General features: G+C 48.3%; 1 protein-coding gene across 1 annotated transcript; it reads left to right on the top strand.

The window, feature by feature from the left end:
• Positions 1-649: 649 nt before the first annotated feature.
• On the top strand, positions 650-20615 carry SDC1 (syndecan 1; the record flags this gene model as incomplete). The annotated part of the gene is made up of 5 exons (XM_079550533.1): positions 650-706; positions 17986-18067; positions 18876-19366; positions 19578-19707; positions 20449-20615. The coding sequence occupies 5 exons, from the start codon at positions 650-652 to the stop codon at positions 20613-20615; spliced, it is 927 nt and encodes a 308-aa protein (XP_079406659.1).
• Positions 20616-21635: the final 1020 nt, after the last annotated feature.

Genomic DNA, 21635 nt, shown 5'->3' with positions numbered 1-21635 from the left:
CAGAGACCCAAGGCAGCGTGGTCTAACCTCTGTCACCCCGTTAGAAGGCCCGTCCTTGGTGCCATGCGGACTCGGGTGCACAGCCGCGCTCCCCCTTTCCTTTTGGGGAGCAGCCCCCGCCGGTCGGAGCGGCCCCCCCCCGGGACGTTCCCACCGTGGAAAGGGAAGGGAGCTCTATAAAGTTCCCATTATTTTTAGCGAGGAGGAAGGAAGCTCGGCGGGAGCAACGCCGCCGCAGAGGAAATGCGGGAATGCAGGCAGAGGGGAGCGGGGCTCCGGGCGGGGGGGAGCGGGGCGGCGCGCAGGTACGGGGCGGCAGGAAGCGGGGGCGGGCGGCGGGGCCGGGCCGAGGGGAGCGGGGCGGGGCGGGGCGGGGCCGGAGGGGGGGGTGGCCGTAAGGTGAAGGTTGTTGCCGTGGGTTCATTAAAAGACAGAGTTCAACTCCTCGCGTCCGCAGAGCGCTGCTGGGAGGCTGGTTTGGCAGCGCGCGCGAAGGGGAAGATAAGAGCGATAGAAAATAGAAGTTCATGTATTGAAAACTCCGGGGGGAGAGGCGGCGGTCGCTTAAAAGCGCACTCCGAGGAGCGGGACAGGAGCGGCGAGGCGAGGGCAGGCTGCGCGCTCCCGAGGCCCGCCGAGGAGGAGGACGATGCTGCGTGCGGTGGCCGTGCTGCTGGCAGCGCTCTGCTTCCACGCTGCCGTCCCGGTGAGCGGCGGGCGGGCGGGAGGAGCGGCGCACGTGGGCGGCGGGGATCCGGGAGGCGCGGGTTCGGATCCCCGCGGGTTCGGCTCCTCGCGTCGGCGGGGTTAGCGCGGGGGGAGCGGCTCCCGTGGCCTTTTGTGCTCCGGGAGTCTTAATTCAAACCAGACCCGCTGCTGCCGCTCGCGACCTGCTGGCGGCCCCGCCCCAGTGCGAGGCAGCGAGCGCGCCCGCGTCTCGGGAAGCGGGGAGAGCCGGAGCGCGGCCCCCGCGTGCGGTCCTTTGTGAGCGGGGCAGGCCGCGCCCGGGGCTTCTGTGCCTCACGTAGAGCTCCCGGAGCCCGGCTCGGCGCTTCCCCGAGGCGTGCGCCGTTCCGGCCGCCCCGTCAGCCCCTCTTTCTCTGCCGGAGAGCTCCTCCCAGCTCCGGGAGTGCTGCCGGGGAGCGGCCCGGAGCCTCCATAGGGCTGAGGGCAGCGTGTCAGACCGGCAGCCAGGCTTCCGTGCGACTGCAGCCGCCAGATGTCATCCACGAACAGAGGATGGCTCTGCCGGGCTCTGCCTTTCCCCGGCAGCGTGGCACTTGTTGCGGCTACCGGGCTCCGTGTGGGGCATCGCTTGTGGGGTCTTCTGCCCCTCGGGGGGGGTTAGGAAGGGAAAGGACACGAGAAGGGACGAGGGGAAATGGTTTCAAACGAATAGAGGCTGAATGCAAGGAAAAAGTTTTTACAGTAAGGGCAGGGGAGCAGTGGCACAGGTTGCCCAGAGGTGGCGGATGCCCCGTCCCTGGGGACACTCAAGGTCAGGCTGGATGGGGCTCTGAGCTGGAGCTGTAGGTGTCTCTGTTCACTGCAGGGGAGTTGGACCAGGTGACCATTAAGCGTCCCTTCCAACTCAATACTGTAATTTGGAAGTGCTTTGGAGATGCTCTCCAGCAGTGGTTGGGTAAGGTGTGGCGGAACATCAGGACCTGAGCTGAGCCCAGTACCTGCAGCTCTGCTGTGCTGCCCTGCCTGAATGCTGCCCGTAGGTCGGGACTTCTGGTCCTCGTGGTGGTGAGTGGTCAGGCTGTGAGGTAGCTAAAAATGACAGGCGTGTGAGTGTAGGCGCCTTGTGTCGCGGGAGAGGGCCTCACTCACTGCTTCTGAGTGAGCGTCTTAAGAAATAAAGTGGAAAACCTGCAGTTTATGTGGCCTCTGGAGTGGATTTGGGTAAAATTACCCTATGATAAATGTTTCTTATTAGGCATAATATAGGCATGAGGCAAACGCTCATATGGAGTTTTCCAGTGTGTGGGAGATGGTGGATGATGCTTCAAGTTGAGGGGTGTCTGGCGTGAGCACGGAGTAAAAGTCCTTGGGTGCTCAGCAGTGACTCAGCATCACTGCTTCCCTCCTGGGGATCATGTGGCTGACTTTCCATGTTGAAATGTCAGTGAGGAAGCTGCCTTTCCCACCAGTCTGTAGTCATAGTGGCAGAAGGACTCAGTGTTGGGCATGGGAAGCAGAGTGACCTGGGCTGGTCTTTTGCTGGGTTGCATTCTTACGGGTCTGCCTGGCTCTTGGTGGTCTGCCTCTGGCATGTCACTTGGCCTTGGCTATTGCTCTGGGGCTTTGCTAAGCAGCCAGGACAAGAAAGGAGCCAAACTACAGCAGTTTTCTTTCTGGCTGTTCTTACATGCAGGAATAATAAGGGGGTTCCTACTATGTCCTCAAGATGACACTGTCTTGCTCAAACATCTTGTATGACATTCAGTTCCCTCTTTGGAATAACAGGAGCACTGCTTTTCTTGAAATAAGAAGGTTGACCCATCCTAATGGGTTTGCCTGTTTATTCTCTCATGGGAGACTCCTCTAGGATGTAGTCTTGTTGGGAATCCAGCCAAGCTGGGATGCATGACCTGCTGCAGGACAGTGGATAACCCAGCCTGTGCCTTGAGGAAGACAGAGTTTGGATTGTTCCAGCAGGTGTAGATGTGCACTGTTGGTTAACGCAAGCTTAGCAGAGCAGGCAGAACTTTTTTTCCAAGAGTGATGTCATTCCTATCTGAACGTAAGCTAATTAGAAGAAATGAGGTAGCCCAGCTCGCTTATTAAACATGTAGGCAGCAGATGAGAAGGAAACACTTTCTTCTGCAGGAATACACACAGAGCAGCGTCACATAATTTATCAAGTGCTGTAAACAGTGCTTCTCTATGTGAATGCTTGCTTGCTGGTAGCTCCCTCCCAGTAAACAGTGATTCAACTCTGACAAAGCAGAGAGCTGTAAGCTATGGTTGGTATGGGGCAGGGGGCTCCAGTGCAAGCCTTTTGTTCCAGGCTGCTCTCGGCTTTAAGTGGCTGGAAGAGCTAACATTTGTAATGGCAGCACTCTGAAACTTCTGGAAACCAAACAATCCTCTTTAACAACCTGAGACGTGTTACAGCAAGTGCTGGGAACTTGTAAGCCTTCTAAAATTAAGTGAGTGCACTAACCTGAAGTGTAGGCTGCTGTTTTAGCAGCAAAATTGGTCCATTTTAAGTATGTATTTTGCATTGCTAGTGTGTAGATGTCTCCAGGTGGCCTGTGTAGTAGAGCCTTGTTTGATGTGGCTCTTGTGTGTTTAAGGACCATAGCAATGCCTCTGAGATGGATGTTCCACAATTGTGTATGCCATCGCACAGCTAGGGAGCTGGGGCTTTAGCAGGGCCGGCTGTAGGAGTAGATAGAGAAGGAATCCTCTTGGGGGAGAGATGACCTCTTTCCTGAGGAGGTGATGCCAGTGAAGTCACTGCAGCTTGCAGTTCATGGAATCACAGAACTGTTTGGGTCGAAAGGAACCTCACAGACCATTGGGTTCTGACCCCCTGCTGTGGGCATTGTTGCCAACCACTTAAATCGGGCACCAGATCAGGCTGCCCAGGGCCTCATCCAGCCCAGCCCTGAATGTCTCCAGAGGTGGGGCATCCACACCCTCTCTGAGCAGCCTGTGTCAGCACCTCAGCCACCCTTTCAGTGAAAGATGTCTCCCTGACATCTAATTAAATTTCCTCTAAGATGTCACCTTAGACATCTCTTCACCTATTAATACAGGACTCCAGCACAGCCAGACCCTGTTGTGCCTGCTGACACCTGGGGTACCTCAGGTGGCACAAGCCCTCAGGACAGTGTTCACTTGGTGCTCAGGCACCTAAATGTGAGTTTGTGTGTGCGAGGTAGCAAAGCTCTTATTATAATCACAGTGGTGTAATCGGTGAGCCGGAGTGGTTATTTGACCAGCCTGTGTGTCTGCTTCAGGGTGAGTGGCTTGTCTGGCTTCTGTTGACTAGATCTCATTTTGACCATAAGGGAGCATGGATGCCTTTATGTCTGTATCTGAGAGCGATAAGCTGAAAGTGCTGCTCTACTCTGTGCAACTTTCCTGGTGTCCCTCTGCATAAACAAACAGGCCAGACAGGTGCTGTGGCTGTGCCAAGAGAACCAACAAAGCGGTGGGAAACATCAGCTTTCAGCTCGCTCCTGTTCTGGTGCAACTGGGTCAGTGCCCCCAAACAATGCCCTAGCCTTGCCCTGCTGGAGGCTGGAGTTGGAGACTACAGCTGGGCCCTGGATCTTGGCCTCTCCCATCTGTTCTGATGGGAGAAATGCAAGCGTAATCATGAAGGTGCAAAGAGGAAATTGTTGTGACCAGAGGCACAAGGGCTTCTGCTGAGTCTTACAGATTCATTTCTCTGTGCTGAGAAGATGCTCTGAAATGCCAAGGTCGTGTGGTTGTCCCTTTTGGAGCACTGAGGTCAGTATTCTTAACTCCCTAGGGTCCTTAGGGTACTAAGGTCCTTAGGTAACTTAGGGTCCCTAAGTTAGAGCCAACTGGCACGCTCCATTTGAACTGCTGCTCTGCTGGGCTCCTGTTGTACTGCAGCAATGAGCTTTATCTGGCCTGGCTGAAACCTGATAGTGCACTTTCTGCTGTGAAGATGCTGGTGGAAAAGTTACTGTGCTGTGAAGCCTCACCTCAAGGCAAAATAACATTTGTTGCTCCACAAGAGTTGCTTGTAGGAGGTCCATCTGCTAATGCGGTGGTTTCCCAACCCCTCCGTTTCTCAAGCAGTGCCTGGCTGCAGCTGATGTTCTAGGTTTCGTGGAACCGGCCTGGATCCAACAGTCTGTTAGCTCGGGCTCCTTGCCATGCTCGGCTGTAATGTTTGTGTGTCACTGCTGAGACCAGTCTCACCAGTGAGGCCTGCTTCACTGAATGGGAACCAAGAGGGTTAGTGGGCTTTGGATGGAGCTGGTAATAGAACTTCCTCTTGAGTCACTGGAGCTGCAGTTACAACTGGGTCACAGAGATGTTGTAAGCTATGGCGTTCCTGCAAGGCTTCTAGTTTGAAACCTTCTTGGGGTTTTGACTCATGCATCTTGCTGCCATGCTCTCTGGCAGAACTCTCTTCTCCATTGACTTTATTTTTGCCGTGTGATTCACTTTTATGTCCATTCATTTTGTCTCCTAGTGTTTGGGGTTCTTCTGATACCTGAAAGCCCTTAAGGACCTCTTTTGCAGAATGAATCCCAGCTAAATTGAAGGCAGTGATAAAAGATGGGAACCCGCTTGCCAACCAGCTGAAAATACTCAGGCTGTCTTGCTTTTCATGGAGACTGTGCTCCTCTCATGCTCCACCCTGTAACTTCACAGTGCTGCAATGGCAGTGTCCTCAGCCTCTGACGGAGCAAAGGCTGATATGTTGATGCTTGGCTGCAGGCAGTGCTGGGCACAGTGGCACCCAAGCAGCTCTCTGCAGGGTACAGCCGGTTCATGCAACAGCTTCTCTGGGTGCCCTGGCTCCATCAGCTGAACTCACGTGTGCCATGCTACAGTGGGTTGCTCCTTTGTCTGCCTGCGCCACGTGATCTGGGGCTGATTGCCTCTTAATTGGAAGGCAACTTGAACTCTGCTCCAGTTGTAAGGAGCCATCAAGAAACGCTTCCTGGGCAGCAACTGCAGACCATGGCTGTCCCACGTGGAACACAGAAAAGCTTTACTAATTAGTTTCTAATGGTGGTGGTACACGGTCAGCAGCTCCATCCAGCCATTTGCATCTAGGGGTTAGTAGGGGAGCAGACTGCATATTGAAGCCAGAGGTGGGCAGAGGAAAGTGGAGTCAGGCTGCCATCTGGAGAGCAAGCAGTGATTAGTGTAACTGGTTCCAGATGAGAGCTGTTGTGAAGCCCTGTGTCCTGGCAGTACTGCTGTGGCTGTGTTGGTGAGAGCCTTTGTCTGCTCTCTTGGGTCAGCTAGCAGCTCCAGTGTTGTAGGAAGAGATTACCTGGCTCTTTCCTGTCCCAAAACAGGAAATGATGCCTATTGGTACACTTCTGAGACTAACAGGGGGAAGAGGTGTACATGCACAAGACAGAGTAACCTGTATGTGCAGTTTGTTGACCAGCTGACAGCAGGATGTGTAGGCTGTAGCCCTGACCCCAGGATAGGTGATGTGGGAGGCTTGTGTGCTTGTGCTCTGCACTCCTACAGGAGCTCAGGGCATCCTGTGTCTAACAAAGCAAGCAGAAGAGAAGCCCTATTATCCCACTGACCAGCTAATAGGCACTTTCTTTAGTGACAGAGCCCAGGCTGTCTTTGGTCATGTGGTTGAGAGGTAAGAGGAGTAAAAGTTCAAACCAAAGGAACCACAGACTTTGCTTGAATTAATATCAGACGCAAACAGTAACGTGGTATTTTTCCAGTGCTCAGCTGTACTCTGTGCTAATGAAACTGCAGTAGAGCCTCTCGCCTGGCAGATTTGATGGCCGAATGAGACTTACCCACCCTGCTGGCTCTGCCATGTTGCAGGTAGCACCTGCGTGCAGTGCAAGAGTGGTAGTGAGGCTTGCACCGAAACTTGCCTAACAGCCTGCAGCTAGACAGCGTTGACTTCTAAATCTCTTTCGGTCCTAATGGAGGAATCATCTAGATTGTGACTACTTTCCCATCAGCGAACAAAGCACCTAACTAACAAAGGAGGCTGACTCTGGCATGTCTGGGCAGTGGCAAAGGAGTGCTCTGCTATCGGGCACTTACATCAACTGACTCATGGCCCCAAACAGGGAAGCTGCAAGCTTAATCCTCCAGTGGCATCAGTTCTGCTCTGAAGCATCTTTAAATAACTTGTAAAAAGTTCCTCGGCCTGCTTCTGTAGCTGGAAAATGGTGGGGAGCTTCTTAGTACAGAAGCTGGGAGATGTGATAATGAGTAATATGAAGTCTGAGCTATCATAGCCAGAAAGCACTGAATGCTCAGTACTACCCCCTTCTGCCCCAGCATGCAGCCAAAGGGAGAAGTGGGTGTAGGGGGAAGTGACTCCATGTTATACTGGTTCCTGTAAGTTAAATGGGCCAGAAGCTACTCTGTCCCATAGCCAACTTAAGTTCCAGATCACAGAGCAAACCTTATTTATTTTTTCACCTATCCCATAGCAACACCCCGTGTTCCCTTCTGCATCCAGGTTGCCTGCTGGGGAGTGTTCCCATGCATCATCTGGGGGCACACCAGTTGGCAAGGCTTGAAACTGTGCCTGAGATCCACCTAATAATTTGATGGTATAGATTGCGTTCCAGTGCCTGGGGATGTTCACTTATGTTGTTTAATTTAGGAGTATGCATGTAGCCAGAGGGTCTCTGGCAACGGGCCCAGAATATTAGGAAATTGTGAAAACTGCAGTATACAGTAAAAGGAAGAAAAAAAAGCCCTTAGTAGGATATGATGACTCTCTCACTGAATACTGACCCTTTTAAGGTGTATGAGGATAAGCAGCAAAAGGTGCTGGAGAAATTCTGTGCAGTCAGTCCTGACACCCGTAAGGTGAATAATACAAACCTGGAATGGCAGAGCATTCAGTGTGGTAGTGAAGGTGCTGGTAGTACCCAGCCTGCAGTTTTGGAGTTAGCCCATAAGGCTGTCCTGGAGTCCTTTATGCTCTGCTTTCTTTAGAGGTCTGTTGTGCCGACTAGAGCTTGTAGTCATTGAGTAGACCTAGAACTGTATTTCTCTACGAAGCATCTTTAAGTTACTGCTGTTTGAACAGTGTTTTCATAGAATGCGTTGGCTTGGGTTGGAAGGGACCTCAAGGATCATCAAGCTCCAAACCCCAGTGGCAGGCAGAGCCACTGACCTCTGTATCTAATGTTAGACCAAGCCTGTTACTCAGCATCTAACTGTTCTGTCAGTGTTGCTTGTCAGAAGCTTGTCTGACCTATGGGCTGTTGTGCTAAGACTAACTTGATACTGAATGCTTTGCACTCGTCTGCTCTATAGGTACAACACTGAGCAGTTTGAATGAGCTACTCTGGATCAGAGTCAATTTGTTTAACATCAGTCCACGTGGTGTTTACTCAAGAAATGCCTAATGTCCTTTCTGTAGGGAGTGAAAGTATGGGTGATTGGTGCGCAACTGCAGCAGCAGGTTTACTACAACTATTTCTGAAGGGAGGATTTCATTCAAAGCTTCAGCTTTGAAATGATACTCGAACACCTTCGTGATTCAGTTTGGAAATACAACTACCAGCCAGCTTCCATAATCTCCTATAGGCATTGCATAACTTAACTGTAAACGGGGCAGTGGTGACTGCTGTCAGACCTTGGTCTTAACCAGCAGGATTGACAGTGCATCTGTAAACCTGAATGCAGAAGCTCTGGTGCTGAGAGTGTGATCTCAGCACCATTTATGTGGGCACATCTTTCTGCATGCTCCAGTGGTTGTGGGAGTGTGTGTTTCTCATAGGAAGTGTGTCCAGTTTGACCAGTGTTCTACATCAGAATAATTTGCTGAAATGTGGTCCAGCTTGTGCCCAAAGACCATCTAACTTACTGCTCTTGATTGCAAGGAAGTTGGTAATACCTGAAATACTGGCAGCTCTGTTTTCCTTTGCCACAGAGCACTTGGGAACTACTGAGGCTATGTGGAAGGAAGGGGTGAAGCTGAAAATGCCTCTTTAAAAGGACTTTTGGAATTGGAGAAGGGAGGTTTTTTCTCAACCTGAGGTGTGACTGCTGTATCTGGTGATGTTCAGTCCTTTTGTGCATGGCTTAGTCATGCTAATGCAACTGCAGCTGTTTGCTAGGGAGGGCGTCTGCATTCTCAACGGGCTATGCTTAGTCAATGCTGTGAGATGCTGTGGATAAAACAGGCCTCGTGGCATGACTCATGAATGTAATGGAAGATGCAATGTCTTCGCATCCATGCTGGTTTTCTTAAAGCTGGAAATGGTGGAGTGTAGAAGTAAATGCAAGCTTGCAGTTGCATTCATTCTTGCCTCATATCTTCTTTCTGCCTCCAGCAGTTGTTATTCCTAACTGTATGTTAACTTCCCTTCATAAGGTGAACAGATCATTATTCCCTCTCAGAATACCATGTAGCATGGTTTTGGTGTCTCCTCTGACTTACGGGAATGCGTCTCTTCAGGTCAGGGCGCTGGTGCAGTTGTGGCCCTGCTCATGCTGACGCAAAAGAATAGAGTTTATTTGAGATGGGTAGCAGTTCCACCAGCCAACTTGTGTGGCATCTGTCCCCCAGGAAATAGGCTTCCCAGAGACCAGGGCACACGCATATGTTCCTGGTGCTGCTGAGAGGCAGTGTGCCACCAGCCTACTTTGAGAAGCTGTAGAGCATGTCGTGCTTTCCTACAGACATTGTCCAGTTTCTGAGCTGGAACTTCCTGGGCTGAATGACTGATCACAGGAGAAGTGCTCCTGTCCTTTATCTTGTCCTTACACTGGATTCTCTCCAGTATGCCCATGTCTGTCTCGTACGGGGGGGCCCAAAATTGGACCTAACCGTTACCAATGCTGAGTGAGTAGAGAGGAAGAACCACCTCTCTTGACCTGCTGGCAATAGTTTGCCTAATGCAGCCAAGATGTAGTCTAAAACTGGGTTTGAGATAAGAGCTGCAACGAATTGATTTGCTTTGCTGGGACTTCAGTGATGGTCTGTAACACGGGAAGTGTGGACAGCTGGAGATGGTGCAAGGAGAGGAATTTGTGCCCAGCTGCAAACCAGATTGTTTATGGCAGTATTGGTGAGCACGTGGATGGGCACAGGGACTGGTTTTGTTAGGTCTGCTTTAGAGACCTAAGGTTAACGTGTATGTATGTATGTGTTAGAGGTAGCACTGCAAAGATAAGTCTCCATTTAAGTGGCTGCCAATGTGATATGTCTGGTCTTTGCAGCAACTAGGCATGTTGGGATGTACGGTAACCAGAGGGCACATGGCTATGCTGCTGCAAGGGGGTGAAAATGTGTCAGGAGCTGTAGCTCTTGTCACTTTCAATTGTTGTACGGGAGGGTCATGCTTGCCTGTGCTGTGTGCATGGGTAGTGGTTTTGAGATTCTGAAGTCCTCATTGGAAGGGATTGTAGTTCATAGAATGTGACTTGCAGTATAGACTTGCCTTTCAGTCTGTATTGCTCAGGGTTTCTGGGACTGGCAGCCCACCACTGGCTTTGGGTGGAACTAGGCCAATCTGCGTCAGTGCGTTTCCAATCCAGTAAGTGAACAGGCTGTTGGCTGCAAAACTCAACCTTTGCTGCTAATTCTTGTACACCACAAACTAAGAAATGCTGGTGACCTTAAATGGAAGGATTTGAAGACACGTTAGATATGTCCAGGTGTCAGCTATTGCACCTTGCTGCTCATCTCTCAGACCAGCTGAAACTGTAAGTCATTCCCCAGGATGAACTGATGCTGTCAGCTGCTGGGCCTTTTTTTGCTACATCTGCTAGGTGCAGCTCTTCAGGATTTTGCATTGACTGTGGCTCTCTTGTACTATCTGAAGAAACATAGGACTGAACTATCAAGTATGTTAAAGAGCTGTAGCAAGGCTTCTTAAAGAAGAGCAGTTCTAGCACAGACTTCTGCTGACACATGCTTCTCATGAGATTAAGGGGAAAGAGCTTCTCTGCATCTTCCAAACAGGCTGCCTTGGATGTGGGAAATGAGATACTGAGCTCTGATTGTGACTACTTGGGCTATATTGTGACAGGCCATACCTGCCACTGGTGCAGTTAAACTGGGTGCTAGTTTGTAGGCATGTTTGTAGGCAAGTCGTTGGCTTGAACTGTATTGCTTGGCTGTACAACACAGGTTGGCATGAGTAAAAGCAGTGTGTATTAACTCTCTGGTTTGATACATCCAGGTGAGAGCAGGAGCACAGACTTGTTTCCCTGTGTTGTTGAAGGACCTGCTGAACTTGTAGAAGAATTGGCTGAGATAGTTGGGAGGCAGCTCAGCTGTGTCAGAACTGAGTCTTAAGAATAAACCTTACCCATACCGAACAAAGGAACTTTCCAGAAGAGAAGTCTTCTCTCCAGAAGAGAAACAACCTCTCTGCTTGCTCCCTTTTATATAAGCCTGTGCGGTCCTTTGAGTCAGCCTCTGCTGTGCATGCTGCCTGCAGTCTGAGGGTGGTGATGCACATTTCCATAATGCACAGCTGCAGCAGGGTATTTCATGGCCCCTCTGCCTCAGGGTGCTGAGTGTGTGTCAGCATCCCAGGAACCCGGGCTGTGATGCTGTAGGAGCTGCTGCAGCAGCCCTGGCTGCCGTGCTGTGCCAAGACAAACACTCGTGCATTCATGCGCTGAGCAGAGAACTGGTCTTGCTGGAAAATTATTTGCATGACAGTGTTGGTTTTCTTTGTTGTTTTTTTTCTTCTTTAACCAGACCAGTTCCCTGATCTGGGTCACCACAAGACTGCATGAATACGGGGGACGGTCCAGGGAGTGACTCCTTGTGCAGGAGGCGGTGGGGTGAACTGCAGTTGAAAGGGTTGTGCTGCAGAATGTGAAACCCAAGCTGATGGTGACAAGCTGGCTCATTTTCACTCTTGGCATGTTGATTGCTGGGTTTTGGCCCTACTTAATTATAAAAGTTGCCCTGTCACAGTAAGGAGGAGATGTAATGGTGGTTGGGCAACAGCGTGGTAGCGAGCAGGTGAGACACTGCAGCTAATAGAGCTGTAGCTGCAGTGCATATGGAATAGCTATATGGAGAGTGGTTGAGCCCTGGAACGGCTCCCCAGGGCAGTGGGCTCTGAGCTGCCAGAGTTTGGGGAGCATCTGGACACTGCTCTCAGAGACAGGGTCTGGATTTTGGCTGGTCCTGTGTGGAGCCAGGAGTTGGACTCAGTGGTCCTGTGGGCCTGTTCCTATGGGATGTTCTGTGATTCCGTGCAGTCTGTGGGCTGCCTGGGGAACAGTCTCTAGCTGGCTTTCTGCTCTGGCCTGTGCTGCTAGCCTGCTTCTTTGGCACCTCTGAGATGAGAACTATTTCACTAACCTGCAGGGTCACCAGGCTGCTTATCCTGAGCTGGAATCTGGAGCATCTGGAAGAGCTGCTAGCTGAGATGTTGCCATGCTGCTGTTGGCTTCTAACGAGTCAGATGTGCACACCAGTGTCGCTTCAGACTTGTCACATAAAGAGCATCAGTTCTATTTCAGCAACCCCAAAATTTAAGTCTGTCCATTAAAATGAAGGGTACACGTGGCTGGCAGTGCTAGCAGGCTGCGGGAGGAGGATATAGGTGAGGTTGGTGGTGGTTCTGCCTCCTTTTTGCTGAACAGTCGAGGTTGTCTGAAGACTCTGGAGAGCTGGGACTGGAGTTAATCATGTGTGGGTTATTAACTGCAGAATATCAAGGTTTAACAAAGCTAAAGTTTCTTTCAGCAGGAGGTTTTATCTTCCCACGCACTAATATAAATATTTTGAGGCCAGAAGCTCTTCAGGCTGCCCTGCCTCAGATAGCAGAGCTAGCCCTCCTAACAGAATTGTCCTTCAATATGTAGAAAAAGATCAAAGAGACCTTTTCACGTGGGTTTATTTTAGGGCTGCTCAAATCCCTGTATAAGTCTGCAGCGTAATATGTGGTAGGCAAATTAGAAAGCAAATACTTATTAGTGTAAATCTCTTCAAACAGCATGGCAGGCTGTTGGTTTTGCTTCCCATAATGCTGGCAGAATCTTGCAGGGTGCTCAGTGAGGTGTTTGAGCTGGAAGAGCTCATTCCTTCTCAGCTCAGTGAGGAGGATTTACGACTCAGAGAAACAAATGTGCAAATTTAACAGCATTATTCAGGTAATGGAGGATTTCAGGTGTTTTTGACGCCGCTGTAATTGGCTGATCACTAACTAGGATTAATATGAGTGGGATACAAATCACCCCTAATCTAGTTCAGGGCTTGTAGCAGCTTGTGGCAAAGCCAGTGGTTTTGCTTACCTCAAAGAGCAGTTTGAAATGTGCTGCTTCCTTTTACATACACCCCGACTTGAAATTAAAGAAATGTGGCTCCCAGTTTGGGTGGGGTGAGATCAACTAATAAACTATAAATCTTCCCTGCATCGTGAGACAGTGCTTGAGATAGATCCCTGCTTGAGCAGGGACTGAGGAGGATTCTTGGGTAGAGACTGGGAGCAAGATGAAGACTGAAGAATGGGTAGAAATGATGCTTTAAATTTTTTTCTTTCCAAGTCTGGTGTGTGTCAGACTTCTGGAGCCAATAATATTGCTAATGAATTGTGAAAGTTCTTGATTAAATTGAAGATGCCACCGAGCAGCTTTCTGGTTGTCCCAGCAGAACTGAATAGCTATTGTTGTGTAACAATACAGCCCTCAGTGAGAGCAGAACCCAACGGCTTCCCGAGGGTTTCCCCTAGACGGGCTGCTTGAGACTTGAGGAAGTGCTTAATAGGCACTGCTCAGCGCTATCAGAAGTGCTGGTAAAATGCTTATCTGTCGTGTTATGCAACTGAGATCCTTGAGAGCAGCCCTGCAGAGAAGGACCTGGGGGTCTTCATGGATGAAAAACTTAACATGAGCCAGCAGTTGTGACCTTGTGGCTCGGAAGGCAAATGGTATCCTGGGCTCCATCAAAAGAGGGGTGGCCAGCAGGGACAGGGAGGTGATTTGTCCCCCTCTACTCTGCTCTTGTGAGGCCCCATCTGGAGTACTGTGTACAAGTGTGGAGCCCCCAGTACAAGAAAGACAGGGAGCTGTTGGAGATGGTCCAGAGGAGAGCCAGGAAGATGATCTGGGGACTGGAGCACCTCCCCTATGAAGACAGGCTGAGGGAGCTGGGCTTGTTCAGTCTGGAGAAAAGAAGGCTGCGGGGTGACCTCATTGCAGCATTTGAATACCTAAAGGGAGCCTACAAACAGGAGGGGAATCAACTCTTTGAAAGGGTAGATAACTGCGGGACAAGGGGAAATGGTTCTGAGTTGAGGGAGGGAAGATTTAGGTTGGATGTCACGGGGAAGTTCTTTACAGAGAGTGGTGAGGTGCTGGAACAGGCTGCCCAGAGAGGCTGTGGATGCCCCATCCCTGGAGGTGTTCAAGGCCAGGTTGGATGGGGCCCTGGGCAGCCTGGTCTAGTATTAAATGTGGAGGTTGGTGGTCCTGCATGTGGCAGGGAGTTGGAGATTCATGATCCTTGAGGTCCCTTCCAACCCTGTGATTCTGTGAGATCAGTGACACCAAATCACAAAGGGTTTTGCTGTGCTCGGCAAGTATTTCTAGTCAGTTGTATGAGTTGCATTTAAAAATAATTAATTAAAAAAAAAAAAGCTTTTGAATCATGGGGTTGATAGTTGGATGAGATGATTTTCTTCATCTCGGACCTTAATGATTCTATGATTCTATCAATTTTCTTCAAGTAAAAAATATTCTAAGTGCAATAGCAAAATCACCAAATCTTTGGCTAGAATACAAGAAGTGCCATCAGAGCTCTGTCCTTAAAGGATCCACAGCTGTACTTAATTGTGTTCATTCATTCTCATCAGTTATGTAGGCTGCTCCGAAAGTCATGTCTTTTCTTTATTTCTGTGGAAAATACAACAGATGCACAGAGTGCAGTGACACTGGTGGATAGAGGAAATCCTCAGCTACAAAGCACTATTTTTCAACATAGTCACCGCCATAAGCTGTGCATTTTTGTTAGTGATGTACAAGAGCGTGTATGCCACACTTACAGAAATCTGCATGGCTGCCTGGAGCGTGGCTTATCTTTAATGTTGTTGTTGCCACTGCTGGAAAGCAGCACCCACTGCCTCACTGTGCTCACACCAGTGTTTGATCTCCAGAAATGACATGCACTGACATTCATTGATGTCTGCTGAACATTTTTTTTCTGCCTGAAGGAATTCATTTGCTCACCTTTGATTCACCCACACTTCCATGTCAGACTCCATGCTCCAGATTCCAGACTGCCCCTCTGCTGCTGTCTGTCACATGGCAATAACATGTAATGGGGTATTGGTGGGAAGCTTGGATCTCTGCTGCCATGCCACTGACATCCACCTCTGACCTCATGGGCCAACATAATGAAATAGCAAGCATTACTTTCAGAGCAGCTCTTGCGTAATGTGAATGGTCTGCAAGTAATTCCAGGGGTCTGAAAATTCAGCTGGATGATGATGGAAGTGATTTCTAAAAGCACACCTGCAGTACACACAGTAGCTAGTGTGATGCAGACTTTTCAACAGAGCGAAGCTTTGATTTCTTTGATTTGAAGCTTTGATTTTGTAACAACTTCTATAACACAGCCTGGCAGTTCTATCTGTTCTTCACTCCTCATCCTCTTGACTAACCCAGACCTCTCCCCTTGGTGAAAGTCATTTGCAGTGAAAGGTCACAGACGAGCCTTGACCATGAGGTGTGTGTTTGTCTGAACAGCACGGTGCCTCTTCTATTTTTAATCCAAACCTGGATTAGTTCCATCTCTTCCAGTGCTGCTTTGAGTCACAGTCTTACGTTAGCCTTATGTCTGAAGTTCTTCAGCAACAGCAAATCATTACAGAAGCATGACCTTCCTGCAGTGCTTAAATTCTGTGGTGTCAGAAGGACGTTGCTTTTCACACCTTCTGAAGCTACAATTCATGGAGTAAGAAGAGTAGTCTATATAAGTAAACAGTTACATAGATTTGCCTTGATGTTTGTGTCATGAAATTGGATGGTGTCGTGAATTACATCACTTTGTGGGCATTCCTACTGGTAAAACATGCAAGTGGTTCTGTAATGTCTCCTGAGGTTTCTTAGAAATCCTGTATAAAGCTACCTCTGAAGGTTCAGATTTGGAGGGAAGTTAATGCTGATCCTAGATAAAGACTGTGGTGTCAGGTCTTAGCCTGTCTTGGTAGTCACATTCTTCAGCTAAAACCTTGGAGGAAACCATATCCCCCTTTTGCACCCAAAGCCAAGCTGGCTGACAGAACAAAGGATTGTGATTTCTGGTGCTGATGGAACTAAAGTTGGAGAAAAACGCTCTCAGTCCCCCAGTCCGCCCCAGTGGTGTTGTTTATGAAGCCTGACTTGGCTTCTGAACTTACTGGAAAGGAAGAAAGATCAAGGGAGTGGAATTTGGGAAGCCTGGCAGTCTTTCCATGTTCTTTCAGCACCAGTAGTTCATACTCAATACTTGAAGTGCAGTGAGATCAGCTCGGGTGAGTCACTGGCCTTGGACGGAGCAGGAAAGCATACAGGAAGTACTTCTCTGACCTGGTTTCCATGGATGAGTGCATAAGCACAGAGCAGACAAGCAGGGGCAGATCTGAAAATCCAGATCAGCCCATGACGTGCAGCTGAACAAAAGATTGAAAGACAACTTAGAAGTTGTTCTAGAAGTATGCTAGAAACCTGAAGGAAACATGTGTTTTTTACCAATACTGAAGTGGCAACCGAAGAAGGATGCTAAAAAGGCTCAATGTGTGTGTTCTTGTTCTTTTATTTTTTGTCCTTAAATTATCTAACAGTAGTGATTGCTTTGAAGAGGTGAGGTCATGGATGTGAATAAGTTGTTGACAGGCTGCCTGCTTATTTGTGTTCTGAGACGTCAAGCCTTTTAAACATCTAATGGGCTAGTTAACCACCTTGGGAATGAATTGTTCTATAGAAGCATCTGGAATGGGTACGGCATAAAGGAAGGGAAAGAAAACTGTACAAACCCAATACATTAAAAAGAAATGGAGTGAATCAGTACAGCCGTGTAAGTAACAAAGTTGACAATGAGGAAATTTCAGTTGCTTTGTCTGACATCATTCCACTGCTGGATGACTTCTTCCTAGAATGGAAACAAGCCTTGTTTCTAAACAACACTGTTTTGATGCATACAGGAGTTACAGTGGGCCTGGTGCAAGGCCAGTAAGGATACCTGCTCCTACTTTTGTGTAAATGAACTCAGATTTCATGGTCCCACTAAAGCCAAAATGGGAGACAGACCTTAGTTAGATGGTGCAGTATCTGCTAGACTTGAAGACTGGGCAGGGCTGGAAATGGATGGTGAGGGCTTTTTGAGAGGAAGGGTCAGATTCTTTTCAGTGGTGCCCAGTGACAACACAGGAGGCACTGGGCACTAACTGGATCACAGAAGTTCCTGTCTGAGCATAGGGGAAAATTCCTTACCCTGAGGGTGACAGAGCACAGGCATAGATTTCATGCTCCTTGCTTGAGCAGAGGTTGGGCCACCCAGAGATCCCTTCTCACCTCAGCCATTCTGAAATAGGGCGTGTGTTTGTGTGAGAAGATTCTGGAAATGTAGTTAAATGAGGAAAGATGAAATTCAGAAGCAGTGACTGGTTAGGTTGTGGTAATTCAGCGGTGGAACAAAGCAGGGAGTTGGCCTCTTCCTTTGGCACTAAGTTTGGCTGCTGGTTATTGTATTCCTTGTACAACACAGGGAGAGAGCTTGGGGCTGTATTCTCCTACACATAAGACTGGCTTCTATCTCAGAACTTGATATGAGTGTCCACTCTATTTAAAAGCAAATCTCATTCCACTTCATTAAATGCTTTGGCTTCAGATAGCACAACAGCATTGGAAGGGCTCAGAAAGACAGAGAAACCAAAGTACTCTGTTTCCCCTTCCTTTCCTTCCCTTAAAAGTGATGCAGGAAATCACCAGTTGAACAGGTTGGTAGACAGCAAAGATGTGAGGAGCCGGAACTTAAAGCAGCATGGTTATGTTGTGTATGGACTGAGCATTGGCTGCTGCCAAGATGAAGCTTTCTGAACGTATTCCTTGCTTTCTACTTTCCCAAAGTGCCGCCTGTATGCAGCACAGAAGGGAAACAGCAAGACTGACCTTTCTGACAGTAAATAGAATGATCAGAGCTGCTTTTCTGGGGCAGGAGAAAGAGTGAAGAACGATAAGAAAACGTAGTCTGAGCAGAGAAAGTTTGTGCAAATTTTCAGGAGCCCTTAGAGGACTTCACACAAACAGCACGGTTAGTTTAAGCAATTGCATCACCAACATCTTTTCCCCTTCTCTTTAAAGCAAACTACAAATCTGAACCTTCCTCCTGAAGATCTCGATTCTTCTGGTGACGACGATGATGGATTCTCAGGTTCAGGTGCAGGTGAGTAACTTGCATTTGTGCTGTTAGTTTTTTCATCCTTCCAGTGAGCCAAGGTCTGGATGAACATCGTGAACATCCTGGCTAAAAGAAGGCTGGGGGGAAGAATAATCACACATATCCCAGCATATTGGCTTTGGAACAGAAAAGGAGCCTGACCTGTTTGTCTTGTATTGCTCCAGAGACAAACAATTAGGAGAAAATGAATTGTAGGAGTATTGAAATGGAGCAGAAGCAGGTATACCATATGTCCCTGCTGATACGTTGCTTGCAGAAGTATGAAACTGCAGTGATTCTTCACTTGTGAGGCAGGAGACTATAAGAAGGGTGTTTGGCCTCTCTCACGAGCTGGAGAGGAGAGGGTTTGAGGGTGTGTGAACCTACTTGCCAGCATACATCCAGCACATACTTTATCATCAGATTTCCTATGGGCCGTAGTTTTTTTTTTTTTTAATGTTATAAAAGGTTTTTAGGGCGGGGAAAAAGTCTGTCAGAATGATTACTTAAAGGCATGAGAGGCACCTTTTGACATTCAGTGTTGGATTGAAGTTGAGGAGATGCCAGTGAGGAAAAAGCAAGCTATTGGAAACTAAACCATGGTATCCTTCTGCTTCCCTCCAGCTACGTGCTTGTATTTTGTATGGAATTGATCTGTGCCTTTCTTACTATGCTGAAAAAGAGGAGTTAGAAAAGTGAATTGCTGTTACTACAGAAATTGGCTGTGCAGGTTGAGCTTCCTCCATTAGACCAGCATCCTGCAGACACCATCAACAGGTCTCTAAGCTGGCTGGGGATACTTTTTGTTTTGCAGGTCCCCTGCCTGATCAGTCTCTCACCTGGAGAACGGCAACAGATCCGACTAATTCCTCATTACTGGCAACACCAGGGGTTTTCAATGAAAAGCTGTTTCCTGGGATTGAGAGCCGAACTGAAAAGAAAGTAACAACTCCACCTGCAACTAGTCGTGTAGTGACAGAGGAGCCAGTTGTAGCTGTGAAGGATGAAACACCCTTGTTGGGCTCACCTGATGAGAAGCCCACAGACAATACAGTTGTAACAACGGCAAGAAGTCCTACTACTCGCTTCCCTTCGGTGCTTCATGTAATTCCTTCAGAAGCCTCCGGCACAGTCCATGAGCTCAAACCTAAAACCCCTGGCTCTGAGATGCCAGGCACTAAAGACGTGCCTGAGACCAACTCTACCACCCATCCGGAGGGGGACATCGCTGCTGCTCCCACACCAGCTCCAGGCGACCTTGCTCCTACACATGAGGAGGTTTCTGAAGATGGCTCAGGAGACCCGGTGAGGACTGGTAGCTTTGGTACCCGTTCCAGGGAGATTGCTCTGGTTATATGTAGTAAGACTGGTTTGCAGGAAGGGCTGATAATTTGTGCAAACAAATGATCAGTTTTATCTTTTATATTGGTGGGGGGGTTTAGAGAAGAAAAAAACCATACCTATAGAAACAGACGTGATGAAAAACATGAATAACCTGCTTTGTACATCCCAACAGGGAGACTTCATCTTGGTTAAAGATGAGGATTTGGTCCCTACCCAGGACTCTGAAGTGCTGGCTGACTCTGGGAGGAATGCCAAAGCAGCGGGAGCCTCGGGAATTATGGACAGGAAAGAAGTTCTTGGAGGTACCTAATATTCTGGATTTCTAGTTGGCTCTCATAGGAGCCTCCCAGGCAGCAGAAGCTGCAGCTCTACAAGTATGTCTCAGAGCATGAGAGTGAAGCTTCTATGCTAGACCTCTCTGAAATGAGGGTGGTTCATGATTCTGTGTTGCTGAAAACCCTGATGGGGACAACGTATTAATCTGATAATAGCAAAGCAGTCACCACTAGTTATCTGAAATTATAAGTTCCTTCACTCAAAAATTACTGTAAAACTGCCCTAATGCTGCTTGGGTCCATTTTCTAGAGTTCCGCACACTGTCTTGCTCTGTTGTTGGTGCTCTGCAGCATGGCCCAGTGGGAGATCTTCTTTAGTAGATTTGTAGATGAGGGTGGTGAGACACTGGAACAGGTTGCTTGGTGTGGTTGTGAATGCCCTCTCCCTGGAAGCATTCCAAGCCAGCCTGCATGGGGTTGTGAGCAACCTGGTCTGAAGGAAGGTGTCCCTGCCTATAGCAGGAGATTGGAACTGCATGATCTTAAGGTCCCTTCCAACCCACTGTATGATTCTATTATTTACCTCATGTAGATGAGTGGGCTCTTGGCAATGGAGGAGTGACTGTTTTGGCGGGGCAAGAGAACAAATTCGTATTTGCATGTAATGAATTCAGGGACCACGCTTTAAGGAACAGCCTGGAAGCACACAATCATACCAGTGTTAGCTGGCATGGCGTCTGGAGTAATCTGTGTCTTTCCCCCCTTTAGGTGTTATTGCTGGAGGACTGGTTGGCTTGGTGTTCGCAGTGTTTCTAGTTGCATTTATGCTGTACAGAATGAAGAAAAAAGACGAAGGAAGCTATTCACTGGATGAACCGAAACAGTCTAATGGAGGATACCAAAAACCACACAAACAAGAAGAGTTCTATGCATAAACACTGATCTTCAGGACACTTCGTTACATCTTTCTTGGACTCTTCTCTCCCTGCACATGGACCTCTTAGTGCGCTTTGCATTGAACTTAAGCCATATGATCATTGGGTTATTTGCCCTTACCACCTTGCCGTTGGAAATTTTATAACTACAAAGTAGATCTGGATTCACTGAACGTTCCCTGCTTTCTTGCACAACTTTTTTTTTTTTTTTTTTTTTTTAAACAGAAATGGGACTGCAAGTTCCTAAACTCGCTTTGGTTTATCTTAAAGACTGCTTGGGCAGGCGATGGGGAGAAGATAAAGGAGCACTGTATGTATGAACCGTTTGATATTTAGGGAAAGGGATGGCAAGAATAAATGATTAACAGTGCTCAAATTCTCTATTGCAGGGATCCTTCCTATTTAACTCATAGATGTGTTTTTAAGTGTAACAAATGGCTGCACTGGGCAGAAGTTTGGTACACTGCAATACTCTAGCTCTTTCTAGCTGCCGTACTTGGAGCATTTAATGCCTATGAAACATCATGCTGAACATGATTGCTAGTGAAAGGAGGTGTGAGGGGAGGGGTAAGCAAATGATTTAGTGGTTTAGAATAACTTATATTTGGGAAAGATCACAATGTTATCCCATATGCTGAACCAGCTCCTATGCAGCTGGCTCATATACTGAAACCAAACCAACCTAAAGACCCAAAAACTAAGTAGAGATTTCATTTTACCAGTTGCATTGGTCTGTCTCATCACCATCTTGCCCATTCTAGGCTTTGGTAAGAAATGGATTTTTCTAAGCAATCTCATCTCAGATATTCCCTCTTCTTCAGTGCTGAGTCTTCTTGGCTGCCCTGCTGTAAATACTCCAACCTGTGCTGTTGCCAGATGACTGATGGCACGTTGTAGCACCTACCACTGTGCACTGCTTACAGAGTTGTCTCAGATTGTGGCCTGCCTCCTACAGTACAGAAAACCTTGGCACAGGGGGTGAAAGGTAGAAAGCAGCATATTGTAATTTTGCAGCTAAGG

The sequence above is a fragment of the Tetrao urogallus genome, assembly GCF_951394365.1.
Source record: "Tetrao urogallus genome assembly, chromosome: 2".
Taxonomy (NCBI): Eukaryota; Metazoa; Chordata; class Aves; order Galliformes; family Phasianidae; genus Tetrao; species Tetrao urogallus.
This window is presented reverse-complemented; position numbering and strand designations above follow the sequence as displayed.